This window comes from Ciona intestinalis, unplaced genomic scaffold, assembly GCF_000224145.3.
Source record: "Ciona intestinalis unplaced genomic scaffold, KH HT000162.2, whole genome shotgun sequence".
Taxonomy (NCBI): Eukaryota; Metazoa; Chordata; class Ascidiacea; order Phlebobranchia; family Cionidae; genus Ciona; species Ciona intestinalis.
This window is the reverse complement of record NW_004190484.2, coordinates 95,593-110,022: the sequence shown is the minus strand read 5'-3', so window position 1 is coordinate 110,022 and position 14,430 is coordinate 95,593. Positions and strand designations below refer to the sequence as shown.

The 14,430-nt window shown below is 33.1% G+C and overlaps 1 protein-coding gene and 1 long non-coding RNA gene across 5 annotated transcripts in view; one reads left to right on the top strand and one right to left on the bottom strand.

Annotated features, from left to right (window-relative positions):
- The first annotated feature begins 6,550 nt into the window (after positions 1 to 6,550).
- LOC113475216 lies at positions 6,551 to 9,055 on the top strand. Its single transcript, XR_003396960.1, has 2 exons — positions 6,551 to 6,843; positions 7,084 to 9,055. It is a non-coding gene; the product is annotated as an uncharacterized LOC113475216 (long non-coding RNA).
- Positions 9,056 to 10,136: 1,081 nt separating this feature from the next.
- The window catches only part of LOC100181028, a 42,452-nt gene continuing 38,158 nt past the window's right edge, over positions 10,137 to 14,430 (bottom strand). For 3 of the 4 annotated variants that reach the window (XM_026839163.1, XM_026839164.1, XM_026839165.1), the window contains one exon: positions 10,450 to 10,798. In XM_026839163.1, the coding sequence (XP_026694964.1) occupies positions 10,543 to 10,798 (256 nt within the window). In that variant the 3' untranslated portion in view covers positions 10,450 to 10,542. Of the gene's footprint in view, positions 10,799 to 14,430 lie in introns of all 4 variants that reach the window. The other variant, XM_018816233.2, reaches the window with a different exon arrangement.

The window sequence follows — 14,430 nt, the reverse complement described above, 5'->3', positions numbered from 1 at the left end:
ATTTTTAAAGTTAATTTTTGACACGAACACCCGAGTTTTTTTTTAAAAAATTTATACAGCGGGTATCAGGGAGACGTAAGGAACATTTTGAGACCAAAATTTTCACTGGTCAACAGCGGCAGTATTACCAATTAGTATTACCCCATGTGTATTAATTAATTACAAGGTATTCCTTTAGCCATAACCAGTGACAAATTTTGGGTTCACTTTTCAGATACAGCAAAATTGCAAAAAAAACTAATAAGTTTTAAACCTGTACAATTGTAGTTCTCCTTGCCAATCCATGTCATCTTTATCAGAGCTGTCACACAACATTGAATCCAAAGTTAAAGACATTATCTTGATTTTATTGTTGACACCGGCATCGATTTATATGGTGCAGGGTATGCAGGCCTACCCTGAGATTTTTGCAGGGGTTGCAGCAACCCCTGGATTTTCCAATTATAAAAGCAAATTATTCCTTAAATCTTATTAAATAAATATATTTAACTTTATCAAATAATTACTTTATAGTAGCTATGCAACGCCTTCATTCTCTCAACGTATAAACTAGCTATTTTTGTACCCTGCGTGGTTACCTATAACGGCTGCGTGTTACGTCAGACAATCGTTACGTCACATTGAAAATCGCAAAATCGCCAATTGTAACGGTTACAATTCTATTATTGTGTGAGAATGTAATGTTTACCAGTCATTTCTACGTTTTAAATGTCATCTAACGTCTACTTCCAAAGCTGCTTTTATCCCGAAATGCCGAAAGCAATTCGAATTAAACTTAAAACACTCCAACCAGAAGAAAATTAAACTATAAAAATCGGTGTTCTTTTTCTAAGACGGGCACATGTCATGAATTGCCTTCCTAACAGTTGCGCGTAAAATAAATGTAAGTTTCCTGTTAAACAGGCAAGAATAAACTACTTAATTCGGGTCGGTCACTGCTTTATATTTATATACGATATTTACCTCAGCCAAGCAGCATGTTTGTGGAAATAGTAAGAATTCACGCGTGGATTCATAGACACAATGGCAATTCACACGTCGATTATTGCAACACAATAACAATTCACACGTTTATTATTTAGTCCACATGTGAAACATTATTCTCGCTCGCAAACCTTATCTTGATAAGTTCATCTGTTAAAACGAAGGAAGATCATGGGGCAATGCTCCTTTGATCGGTGATAGGCGAACACAGCTTTGATCGTGTGTTGTGATACATGATTAACGCATGTTTAATTAACTTTGTTTGTATCCTTGAGTTTTGTTAAAATGATATTTTCAAACTTCATTGCGCCCGTCAACGTCAACCAACACAAAATTGTTACGTATTCAATTGTGATGCGAACAACTTTTATGTTGCGCAACTACGAGTTTTAAAGTCAAATGTTGCATTATAAACAATATTGTGACGCAGAGAATTAAGGTAAGATATTGCGCAATGCTGCACCAGTTGAACAATGCTACATCACACGCGGTATTGTGATGTGCTCCATTATCGTAACGAGTGGCGGTGTGTCTGTATAATCAACGTATTGGCAATTATATGATGATATTTACATGTCGTATTGTTAAGTTTTTTAAACACTTACCGCAATTAATTGCGAAGCTTATACATCTTAACGTTTCCATTAAATGCCGCACACGTTATATGCGTGATTTTACATATACCTACTTTCAGCTAACATAGTGTAATGTCGCAACCCCTACGTTTTTATAAATTCGACGCCACTGATTGTTGATACCTCAACGCATAGCTGCCTATGTTGGGAAAATTATAACATAACTAAGACATACAATAAACAAGTTATTTTCTTAAGGGAGCATTTTAACTCTGCAAACCAGGTTTCAACACTTTTATTATGCAATTTAAAATCAAAAACAACTACAGTCTGCGTATATTGGTCGATACTAAAACATGTACTCTCAAGCATGCTTTTTTAATTAAATTTCACGAATATTCTGTTGTGTATTTAACTCTATAAGGCGGTACAGCCTATAACCGAAACTAGTGAAAAAGTTTTGACACGTCACGCTTGAATGAATCCGTGCTCATTCCGATTTCATACACAGATATAATATATATATTATATTATATTATATTATATTATATCTGTTATATTATATCTGTGATTTCATAATATTGGGGTTATAGACATCTTAACAATAGCGCTATGACCACAGAAATAAAAAAGAGTAGAACGCGCAACTGCCCAAAACTGTGATATATTCTTTTTTCTATTTACGTGACCGCCAACTCCGACCCCATTTCGCTTGGTTTCCATTGTAAAAGACAGGCACATAGAAGTTTTAAGAGGTTTTAGCTGTTTATTTCAAAAACTGCACCAACTATTTAAGTTTATTAGGCCAGTTTAGTTTTTTGGTAGGTTAACGCTTACAGTTTACCACTTGTTTAGGAAATTTAATTATTTAATAAATTTAATTAAAAACCTTCAAATAACGGGTTGTTAAAAATATATACATATTAGAAAATAGTTGTTTTACCCTATGACTTGAAATCAAGTCAAAACACGAAGAAAAACTACATAAAACGCCCTCGACTTCAATGACTACAACAGTAAACGGGAACGACCCGCGAAAGAGAGAGTGTGTATCAGGCTCTCTCCTTTGCCGACATTGGAGATCCGCGTTCTATTCTTCTTTTTTTCTGTTGCTCTTACATATTAAAGGCTGGTTCGTGCGAAAATTCTAAAAATATGTTTTGGGGCACGTTAGTGACCATACAGATCCTTTTTCGTCGAACAGTTGTTCTTGGCTTTGTTGTTGTTGTTGCTGATAGGGTGATTATTTTCCGCACATATCCTAATTCTTAGTTCTAGCATTTTTTTTAATCTCTTGATTGAAAAATTTCAGATTTAAAACCGCACGATGAGAGAGATATAAAAAAGAGTAGAAGGCGCAACTTTCCAAAACCATGATATATTCTTTTTTCTATTTACGTGACCGCCGACTCCGTCCCCATTTCGCTTAGTCTCCATTGTAAAAGATAGGCGCATAGAAGTTTTAAGAGGTTTTAGCTGTTTATTTCAAAAACTACACCAACTATTTAAGTTTATTAGGCCAGTTTAGTTTTTTGGTAGGTTAACGCTTACAGTTTAGCGCTTGTTTAGGAAATTTAATTATTTAATAAATTTGATAAAAAACTTCAAACAAACGGTTTATTAGAAATATATATATACTAGAAAATAGTTGTTTTACTTCATAACTTTAAAATAAGTAAAAAAACGAATAAACACTACATAAAACGCCCTCGATTCCATTGACTACAATGGTAAACGGAAACGACCCGCGAAAGAGAGAGAGTGTATCGTGCTCTCTCCTTTACCGACATTGGAGATGCGCGTTCTATTCATTTTTATTTCTGTGGTATAAATACATTCTGCCTACTGCTCCACAGTCACCCGTTTTGTTGGTTACTTCAGATTTGTTTTTGATCGAGCCCAGTCGACCGTTGTAGTAAAAGGATTAACTAATATAGCAGGGTGGGGGTAGATGGGACACCTTTTCATTTTGTTTTCTCATTTCATTTGGTAGTAAACAAAGTACATGTAATGAATTATAAAACCGTATCTTCACGACTTCCACAGACCGTTGTTAATTGTTTAAAACACGATCAGGCTATTTGGATAATATGTGTTAAAGGTGTCCCATCTTCCCCGACTCTACTATCTTATGCTAATTAGCTTTATACGTGTTCATTCATTAGATCTGTGATCTCTTGTTGTTGTTTTTTTTTCCGCACTTACCTCGATTTTCAATTCCAGCATTTATTCTTTATTCTCTTGATTGAAATCAAATCATAATATATATTTATAATATTTAGACCTAATTTTCAGATTTAAAACCGCACGATGAGCGATTAATCAAAGAGATTAAAACCAATGGTTTTAAAAACCAATGGTTTTAATCTCTTTGGATTAATTAACGATTACTTTACTCGTGAACTTTACATAGCGGAAATCAAAGAGATTAAAACCATGGTTTTAATCTCTTTGGCGGAAACACTGTCTGGCAGTTTGGCGGGAAAACGACGGCACTTGTAGCAGCACTAGCAGAGTAGCAGGCAACTGAAGTTTGTGGTTACTTACCTACATTTGTTAATGCTGTTACTTGGGTTGTTAACGTAGTGTAACAAACTTGTCACAATCAGAGCTTTTATTATGGCGGTATTCTAGGCAGCGGTTTACAACGGACCGCTCGCTAGCGTGTCCAAAATATAATGACCGAGAAAACTAAGGTTATTCAGATTCCAGACTATATAGAACCCGGATGTCCGCTAGATGCAACTCAAACCGCACACAGACACAACAAAGAATACCTTACAACAACGAATATACGTTACAACAACGAATACGTTACACTACAAGAAATACGTTACAGTAGTTTACGCGAAGACTGACATGCACTAATATTATTGTTGCCTTGTACAAGTCATACTGTGTTCTGTATATAATATATTATGCAGATCAAATTCAAGGAAAATATAGAAGTTAAAGAGATGATTTTCTATGCATAGCAACAAGAAATTGAACATGTGTTAGTTCTTTTTCAGACAATAGTGTACTACAGTAGTATAATACCATATCCTGTTTATGTACCACTATTCATAGGCGTCAATTTAGGGGTTCCGAGGTGCCTTGTCACCCCAATTTTCAAAACAATTGTGAGATAAAGTGTTTTGGCCCAAGTTTTACAGATCACCACAAATTTTAATCTGCTGTTGAGTGTCTAGCCTATAGAAACAATCAGGCCCAAACCATACTCGAATCATACTATTCAATGAAGTCTGTTTATGTTTCAAGCTGTGATTGTAAATGCATTTAATCACTTCACACTAGATTTTTAAAATGTGAATCCCGATGCCAATCTTAAATCATTTGTTGGGTATTACCATTCAAAAAACGGGTTGTACCTGTTAATTTATTCAATACATTGTTATCATACAAAAACATGTTTTACTTTTTGTTAAACACAAATGAGTTTCATAGTGAACTATTTAATGCAAATTTTTTTTACATCTGTGAGTTAAACTAGGTCAAACATAATGTGGCTTTGTGATATGCTAATTTTTATAAATGTGGACGAGACAGATATAATGCATAGAAAATAGAACTGTATTTCACACAATGCTTCTTCATTTGTTTTAGTATCCAAAATGTGTGCAGCTAAATAATAAATGTGCAGTAAGCTAGGATACATAAAAATTTTATGAATTCTTTATCAAACTTTACTATTCTTTGTCAAACTATAATGTTGCAACCCCCAATAGGTTTATTTGCAATATACCAGCAGTGGCGTTAATTTTATAAAAATGTAGGGGTTGCGACAGATTCTATACCAAAGGGACCCTGCGTATGTATTCTATACAAAAAGGACCAGGCGTATATTTTTTAGTTATACAAATACACTCCCGGGATCCCAATAAAAAATCTTCTTCAGCCAATAGAATGTTCCGTAAAAAGTAAATTTAGGTAAAGCTTGGACTTAAAAACAAATTTAAAGGTTTGAAAGTCTAAAACACATCGATAATTTGTTTTCTGTTTTAAAAAAAGTCAAAAACAAGACCTAGAAGCGGGTATTTTGTGAAATTTGGGTCCCTTTTTTGGGACGTTGCCGACGTAGCGGACATAGTGAACTGAATATTGTGGACATAGCGAACTTGCACTAATTAAACGGACCGGTGACATTTTAGTCATTTAATAGGGGTAATTTTTATATTATTTTGCAAAAAAATGTATTAAAAGATTAATAAAAGCTATTTTACACCTTCCCACAAAAGGAAAACGCAAACAAAACTTAACAAGTTTGTTTAAACCCAAGGACTATTTTATATTTTTTCTAAAGATGTCTGACAGGGTAAATGTAAGCCATTTTACGCTTGCAACAAAACATAATTGTCTAAACACATTGAAAAGTTAGGGTGTTTGCTTGATTTCGGACTCACAATAGCAGCAGTGAGACCACTCGGTGTTTCTTTGACCGATATCCTCTATCTTAATGTTTAAATTATACGTGCTCATCCATTACAGCTTTGCTCTCTTGTTATGACGAATATTAATATTCATAATTAAAAAAATAAAACTAATTATGTTTTTAATGGGAATAAAATGTTAGTGATCAACATGGATGTATGCGTAAATTATATTTTCGCAAAAAAAAATTGAAAATTTGTTATTTATATGATTCAAGTTATGATCATACTTTTTAATACTTTACACCCAAGCCCTCTTTTTTTAAGATTTGTAGCTATTACGTAGCGCTATAATATATTCGAGCTGGTTCGTGTGAAAATTCTATAAATATGTTTTTACGACGAATATTAATATTCATAATTAATATTTTTTGAATTTTTGATTTCAGAATCGGTACCGCTGGCGCTGGCGCTGGGGTCTAGTTAGTACAGTGCACAGAAATAACATCACAGATCTAATGCATGAGCAAGAGATCACAGATCTAATGCATGAGCACGGTATAAACTAATTAGCATAATATTAATTAACCCTATCACTACAATGGTCGACTGAGATAGAAACAAATCAAAAGTAACCAACAAAGCGGGTTTCAGTCGCCATTCTGTGACGTAATAATCCAACCAAAAGAATTATACAGTGGGTATCAGTAAGATCTAAGGAACATTTTGAACCCAAAATTTCAGGTTGCCACCAGCTTAAGGATTACCAGCACATAGCACACCTGCAAAGATTATATTATCATAACAAGATTTTTATTCTAGGAGATTTCCAATTTGTATATAGCATTATCTAGTTAATTTCACTGTGAACTGGTCATTCATGGTATTAAAAACAGCTTGTTGGCTTCAACAGGGTAAAGAAAATATGCTTGCTTAATATATGCAACTATTGACTACAAGTTTTTTTAAAATATTTAATTGATTTTAAAATAATTTAATTTAAAAAAAACAAAATATACTTTTAGGAAACAAAATATAAATATCTATTAGTCTACTAGTACTACTATAAATTGTTTTGTACTGCAATAAACAATATCGCTATTGGTAATTGAATAGAATCAATTTATTTAACTTTGTTCGTATCAATTGTCCAGCAACAGTTCGATTGAATTTCTTTCCTAAATGTAAAACCGAATGGTGCAATATGCCAATGCAAGTGATGATTTGATGAGATGAAATACATGGTTGTCCTTGTTCATAACACAATAATCAGTCATATGATCATTTAGTTCTTCAAACAACTAACTGTTATCCTACAAAATAGACGCGACAATGGCTAATGGCATCCCTTTACCTACAAGAATAACAATTTAAGCTATGTGAAAGTGTTGAAAGATCCGAAAGAATAAATTATTCTTTATTGTTTAAATATAGTTTCTTAATTATTGTATAGGTAAATATGGTTTATAAAGAAAGAACTGCAAAGTTAAAGCCATACCTTTATTTGTGGTAATTTCCCCTTGTTGGTTAAAAGTAGGCCCTCAACTTTTATTTCAGTTCTTTCACAAACTTTTATTGTACTGTTTGTAGATTTATGTAATCTGTTGTCCTTTCTTCTTTTCTAAAATGTGATTTTCTTGCTTTTAGTTGCAAACACTGTCTGTATGATCATCTTGACTCAAGAGTGATAAGTTTGTGAATGGGGTTTCTTTATTACCGTATGCCTGTATCTTTATTTGCATTACCTTCACTATCAATTCTCCTCAAGCTTTCTCCCTTTACTGCATCCAAATGCACTGCATTGCGTTTCCCGTTTTTGACATACTGTTGATATAAAATTTCACTGAAAATAAACTTGTATGTACAATGTAGTTTGTTTTCTCATATACTACTCTACCACTTTATTATATTTTCAGGAAAGCAACATTCATAATAAACAACTATTAACTGATACATCTATAAGAATAAATTGATAAAAATTCTTACAGAATCTCAAATAACCAATCAATTGAAAACGTTCATCAATGACTGTTATTTGAAATCCAGTAAAATACAAACATTGCAAATATTTTTCTGGTGCTAGCAAAGAATCCTTTCGTTATTTGCTATCTATTAACCCATAACTACCAACCTCTAACACTTCCCACCAGCCTAATGTGTAACGTATCGGAGGATTCTTTACTAGTGTCCACCTTCCCTCTACCATAAAATGCAATATTAATATAAATATTGGGTGTCTGGACAATACTAGTACAAATAATTTAAACTTTTCAGGGCGTTTTTAATCATATGTAAACTTTTTGATTGAATTAAATGATTTTTTAACCTTTAAAAAGTATTATTCTTAACTAGAATAAATCACCAATAGATAAATTTCAAATAACTGACTGGAAGAGGCCGGATTATGGCAACACCTTGCTAAACTATGTTAGGAGTTAAAAGTTTCTCACGTAAATCGTCAGTAAGAATTGGGTCAAACGTTGCTTTTGAAAACGCAAAAGCTTAAACTTACATAAATACAGACTCAGTAAAATAAAAGCTGCCCTAGATTAACTTTTTGTTTAGATTAAATTAGTTTTTCCTGCCTAAAACCAACCCAGATAATACATTAGAAATATGCGATAATAGACAAGTGGGTCACATACGATTCAAAATGACACGCTTCAATTGGCTTCAATTTCACATTGGTTGAAAACACAAGATGCGCAATCTAGTTATATATATGATACCTATGGGTGGCACCAGTAGAAGGTATCGAAAATGGCCTCTCTAATATCTGTATTCTAGGATCACCTTGGTAGTGATTTATATTTACAAAATAAGCAAATCTGATTGAAAATTCAAAATTTAAAAAAATTAGGACTATTTTGCCTGACCACTTTTTATGATAATTTGTACTAAAGTTGATGGGTAAAAAATATATATATATATTTCGTTTTAAATGAGATTTGATGTTGTATTCAGCAGGAATAGGACCTATAGGATATTCAAGTGAGGAAACTTTACTTCCTTTCAATGAAAATTGAGCAAATCATCCTGATGACATTTCGAACTATGTTTAATGTTTCAAGGCTTTTTTAAAATGTTATTTATTTTGTTATTGAATTTGTGTTTTCTAGAGCCTCATTGATGAATACAACTGAGTGAACTAACCACAATTTACTTTATTCACTGAAAACAATAAGTTTGTCCACAGCACCATCATTAGGAGGTTTGAAAGTATGACACCGATGACTATTTATAAGATTTTTACCTGTATGAACATGCTAGAAGTACATATTATACATCAAAAGAAAGATAATTTGATATGGCTATTTTTCTTTTTTCCTGAAATATTGTTTATTGAAAAATTCATTATGACGTCATCGTTGTTTGTTATTTGATAAGGCATCAAAAAATTGAAAATATGAAGTTGAAGACTATTTTATACTCTTCAAACTTTCTATAGCATGTTTTGCTCTAACTGCTATATTTTGGTTACAAATCCCAATTAGATGAGACCTGGTCAAAAATTAAAAATTCTGAAAAAATAGGCGACAGTTAAAGGGTTAAACTAACTTGTTAGTATATATAAAAAATATAGAAAATTACCCATATTAAATGAATAAAATGCCACCATTTTACAGCTTCTAAATCTCGTTTTTGACATTTTTTGATACAGAAAACAAATTACGCATATTTTTTTAGACTTTCTAACTTTTAAATTTATTTTTAAGTCCAATTTTCGCTTCAAATTTCAAAAAAAACCTGCATTTTCCGTTTACCTACTGTGTTATTTTGGAAACAAGATGGCGTTCAATTTGTCTTTTACGTAACAATGGGTTGGACTACTCGGTATTTCTATGGCTCTGACTCTACCAAGGTCCGTTGTCCTATTGAGTTTAAAAGTTACAGATTTCTTAGAAAGAGAGGGAGAGTGTATCATGCTTTCTCCTTTACCGACATTGGAGATGCGCGTTCTACGCTTTTTATTTCTGTGGGTTAAAGTGGGAACAGTATAAGATTATCTGGTACCTGGCTTTTCAGGGCAGTCAGAGTTTTAGTCATGCCCTGTCTCAACAGTGGAGGCAGAGCGCTTGTATGAATTGTAGACAGTTTTGAAATTCAGTCACCTAAATTATGAGAAGTGGCTAGTCCCCAAATCAGTGTAGCAATACCCAATTTGTAGCAAAAATGTAAACTGTATTAATTGTTACTATCAATTTTCTGTTATTACAAGTTGTAATTTACAAGCTGATATGCCTTTGTATGATACACGAAACAGTATTTGTCAATTGATGTTTTCATGCTTTTTACGCATGCGACCAAAAAAAGTATTAATACGTTTGCAATAAATACTTCTTATGTGCTTGAATTTAACGTCTTGCACTCCTGCTTTGGTGATTAGAATGAGACCGCTAGACGGCTTTAGCGTTAGAAAATGGGTATACCCAGGATCGGCGCCCATGTGCTTAACTGTCCTATCTTTCCACTATACTATATGGTACTAATGTGTGGTATCACCCAAAAACTGTCATATATTTTGAGTTTTGAAGTATTGTGGAAAATGTGCTTAAGTGTCCCGTAGTACACCACCTTATAAACAGTCGGCAGAAAACAACGGGTCAAGAAAACTAAGCAAGGTTAACACCGCAAGTTCGAATAATTACGCCTAGTTTTATTCCAGCAGGTCCTGACTGACTTGTCGCTGTCTGAAAATCACTGTCGCTTATTATGTTATCTATTGCGTAATATTCCTGTCCATCATGTGGCCCATGTAGCTTGCTTGCAGGTCCATGTGGCGATCTGTGTGCGTGGGAAGCTGCATAAGGAATGTTGCTGCTGTCCTTCCCTACAGTATTGCTGGCTGACGACGTGGTCGAGTTGGATCTGAATAAAGGGTACTGCTTGTTCTTTGTTTTAATTCAAATCTATATATAATAAGATGGGGAAAGATGGGACACTTTGTGTCAGGCGAGACTTTTTTTAATTTTCTTTTTACGGACCCCTATTTAATGATCAGGAAAATAAGGTTGCAGAATTATTTTACAGTATTATCAGGACTTTAAGCGGATTACTTTTAAATATTAAAAAAACTATGTAAAATAGAAACCGTATATATATTTTAAACAGGTAAAAAATGTGAAGATGTAGGGTGCTAACTTTTAATGCTTGCTAAATCATAGTAAAGCCAATGGAATTGTTTAGTTTGCGAGTGTGAACGATTAAACTATAGGTTTATAGCTTCATAAAACAACCTTGAATATTCCGTACAGTTTGATTTTCTCCAATAAAACTAATTTTCGTTTTGTGAAAAAAACTAAGATATAAACATGAGGAAAATAGGCAGGGGTCATTATGCCTTTAATTTGAGATAAAACAAACAAAAAATAGATATTTAACTTTATGTATATATAAAGTTTTTGTAGAAAAGAAACTAGCACAGCCGTTTAAATTTGGTAGTTAAACTACAAGTTACAGAATACTGCTAATGTAAATATATTTTAATTTGGAGTCCCATCTTTCCCTATTTTATTTTGGTTTCTTTTTAATTTAGTAATTTATACCTCTGGGGTTATTCAACTATAAGATACTGATATAATACAAATATAATATTTGGAAAATATATTCGAAATTTGGTCATTTGCACTTGGTGATAATTTATAAGAAGTGGCTTGTGCCAAAAACAGAGTAGTAATACCCAATTTGTAGCAAAAATAAAAATTTTATTAATAGTTATTATCAATTTTCTGTTATTACAAGTTCATATACATTTGTAAGATACAATATTTATCCATTGAAGTTCGAACATTACCAATTGTCGTTCAAACAATACCAATTGTTATGCAATATTATAATGTATAGGTAACATGTTAAAAACTATAGCAGTGAAGCAAAAAAGAATGTTTAGACTTAATTTTCAAAGCGTACAGTATTTTTTTGTGTTATTTACGTATATTCCTATTTATAAATACACTTAATAATCAAAATTATCAATGATTTTAAACTTTCCCATTTTATCCTGTGTGTTTTCAAATTTGTAAAATTTCACCGGTTGTGCGAATCGCTAAATAACTCCTTGTGTGTTTTATTATATTTTATTAAATTGGTTTCAATTAATAAAGGAATGATGATACTTATTCGTGGTATTACCCAAAAACCGTCATCTATTTTAATTTTGGAAATATTTGGCAATATATGCTCCCATCTTCCCCCATTGTACCATACATAACTGTAAAATTAATTTTATCACAAAGTAATATTGGGTTGGAGTAAATAAAACAAAAACAGAAAAAAAAACACAGTTGTTTTTTTTGGACAAAAGACACTTGGTTTGAAATTGATTTAAAAGAGGCACTAACAATTGACTGTTTTTTATCTGTGGTACCAGGTGCTTCGTGCATTTGTCAAAACAGACTTCTTGAAGAAGCTCTGATAGCTTTGTGTGGTTGTTTTGCAAAATTGTGCAAACTTAAATGCATTTGAAGTCTTGGTCAAAGTAGTGTATTTATAAACCATTTGATATGGCTGTGGTTTAACAAATTTGACCTGCATGACCTTGAAGCACTATACTTACTTTCTTGTATGCATTGGTGCAATACAGGTGTTGAAAAGGGGGTCAGATATGCGGGGAAGGCGCAAAAATAATGTTAGGGTAAAGTACCCTTTTGTACTGTAAAACCCGCCCGTTTTACAGACTTATTTAAAAATTTTTAATTAGCACGTACGTTGTCTTGTTATTGGGTTATGGCGGCGAAGCTTATTTTGCAATGTAATAGCCATTTATATGTGGTTAATTTCGTCATAATGTCCATTGGCGCGTCTGTTATTAGCTACATCGTGGATGTGAAAAACACGTTACAATTACGTTCCTTTGTTCTTTTTCTATACCTCAGTAAGCATCATTAAGTCGTAATCGAGTTAAATGTACTCACGTTGTGACACACGGTGTGTGTAGTAAAAATGGATACAAAGACCACCGCAATCACAATTTTTGAGTTTATATTGGTAATGTTTTATTTTAGCGCCAACAAATTAATTAAAAACCTGTCAATCAATGCCAGCAGAGTGTCGATATAAGGTGGTGCAACGCCATTGACCACTTGCTATGAAAGTATAAACTCGACATTACATCTACATATTATCCAGAATTACAAAGTTGGCAGAGTGATATGTTGTATTGGCGACTGGTCCCGTCATGAATATGGTTGAATTTAAGTATTTAATTCACATTTCGTTTTATGATATTGCACCTGTAGCCAGACATGTAAATTGTGCAAATTGTTATAGTTTTATTAATATGCTTCTGTGAACAATTATTAATAGCCTTGGCCCAAGCACTAATGACGTCATTATGGAGAAAATGTCGGTTTTAGTCGGAAAGAGCCGCTAATTAAAATCGCACAGAACATGTGGTTTCCGATCAAACAAGTACGTGGTTTACGATCAGAGAGACCGCACGAGACACGATTTTCGTGAATTGCACAAGGCGCGAGATATAATTTTTTTATAATTGTTATAAAAGATTTTGCAATATTAAAATAAAAGTAATTTAACAATTTTCGCCTTTAATTACAAAATCAAGTGCGGAAACACTGGCCACTCAGTAACTCGCAGGTACTGCTGTTCATGACTTTCCAAGAGTAAATTCCTTCGGAACGAGTTTATTTGAACTAGGTTTCTTTACAAACTCTAATGTGTAACCCGCATATTCAACCATGGCACCACGCATATTCGGATTCAATAGCATATATAAAAATGCATCGAATACCGCCGAACTAATTGAATCGTAATTCGGCCCATCCCCAGTTTTTTTTTACACGTAATTAGGCACCTTATATTAACCCCGGCTAAAGTATTTACATAAAAAAGAGAAACTTTAAAATAAGACCTTGAATTAATTTGAAAACATTTATTTTGGGCCAAAATATTATTTTTTTTTTAAAGTTTAGGTCATCAGTGTGGTTAATCATTTTTGTTGATACTTTTTTTTTTGATAAAAGACATTTGAACTGCTGTCTCCCATTGGTCTACATTGTATATTTGAATCATTTTTGTGTGTGTCTCATTGCATGAATGGGCATTATCTTTTTCGTTTTGTGAATGTCCCGTCACCAAGTAACTTATACTGATTTCATCAAAATTAAATGCATTGAGGGCAAATAACAACATGATGAGCATTATATGATTGTTGTTTTGCATGGCGCATCTGCCTGTAGTTGTTTTAAATATTTCAAAACAACAGCACTTGCTTCACATAAACCCTTGTGTATGAATTATGGACAGGTGCTTTAAAGGGGCAGTCCAGAAATGACAAACTGGACAAAATTAAATGGAACCTGGAACAACAAAGCTCGATCTTCAAAAAGTCAGGAGAAAAGGCAGATTAAATAACTTCGATCCCAATTCTCTGCGCGGATCGCTGACATACGTTCCTACAACTGCGATTTCAATCTGTTTGCAACACCTTTCCATATCGATGTGAATGCCATACCCGAGAAATTTCAAATGGAACTGATAGA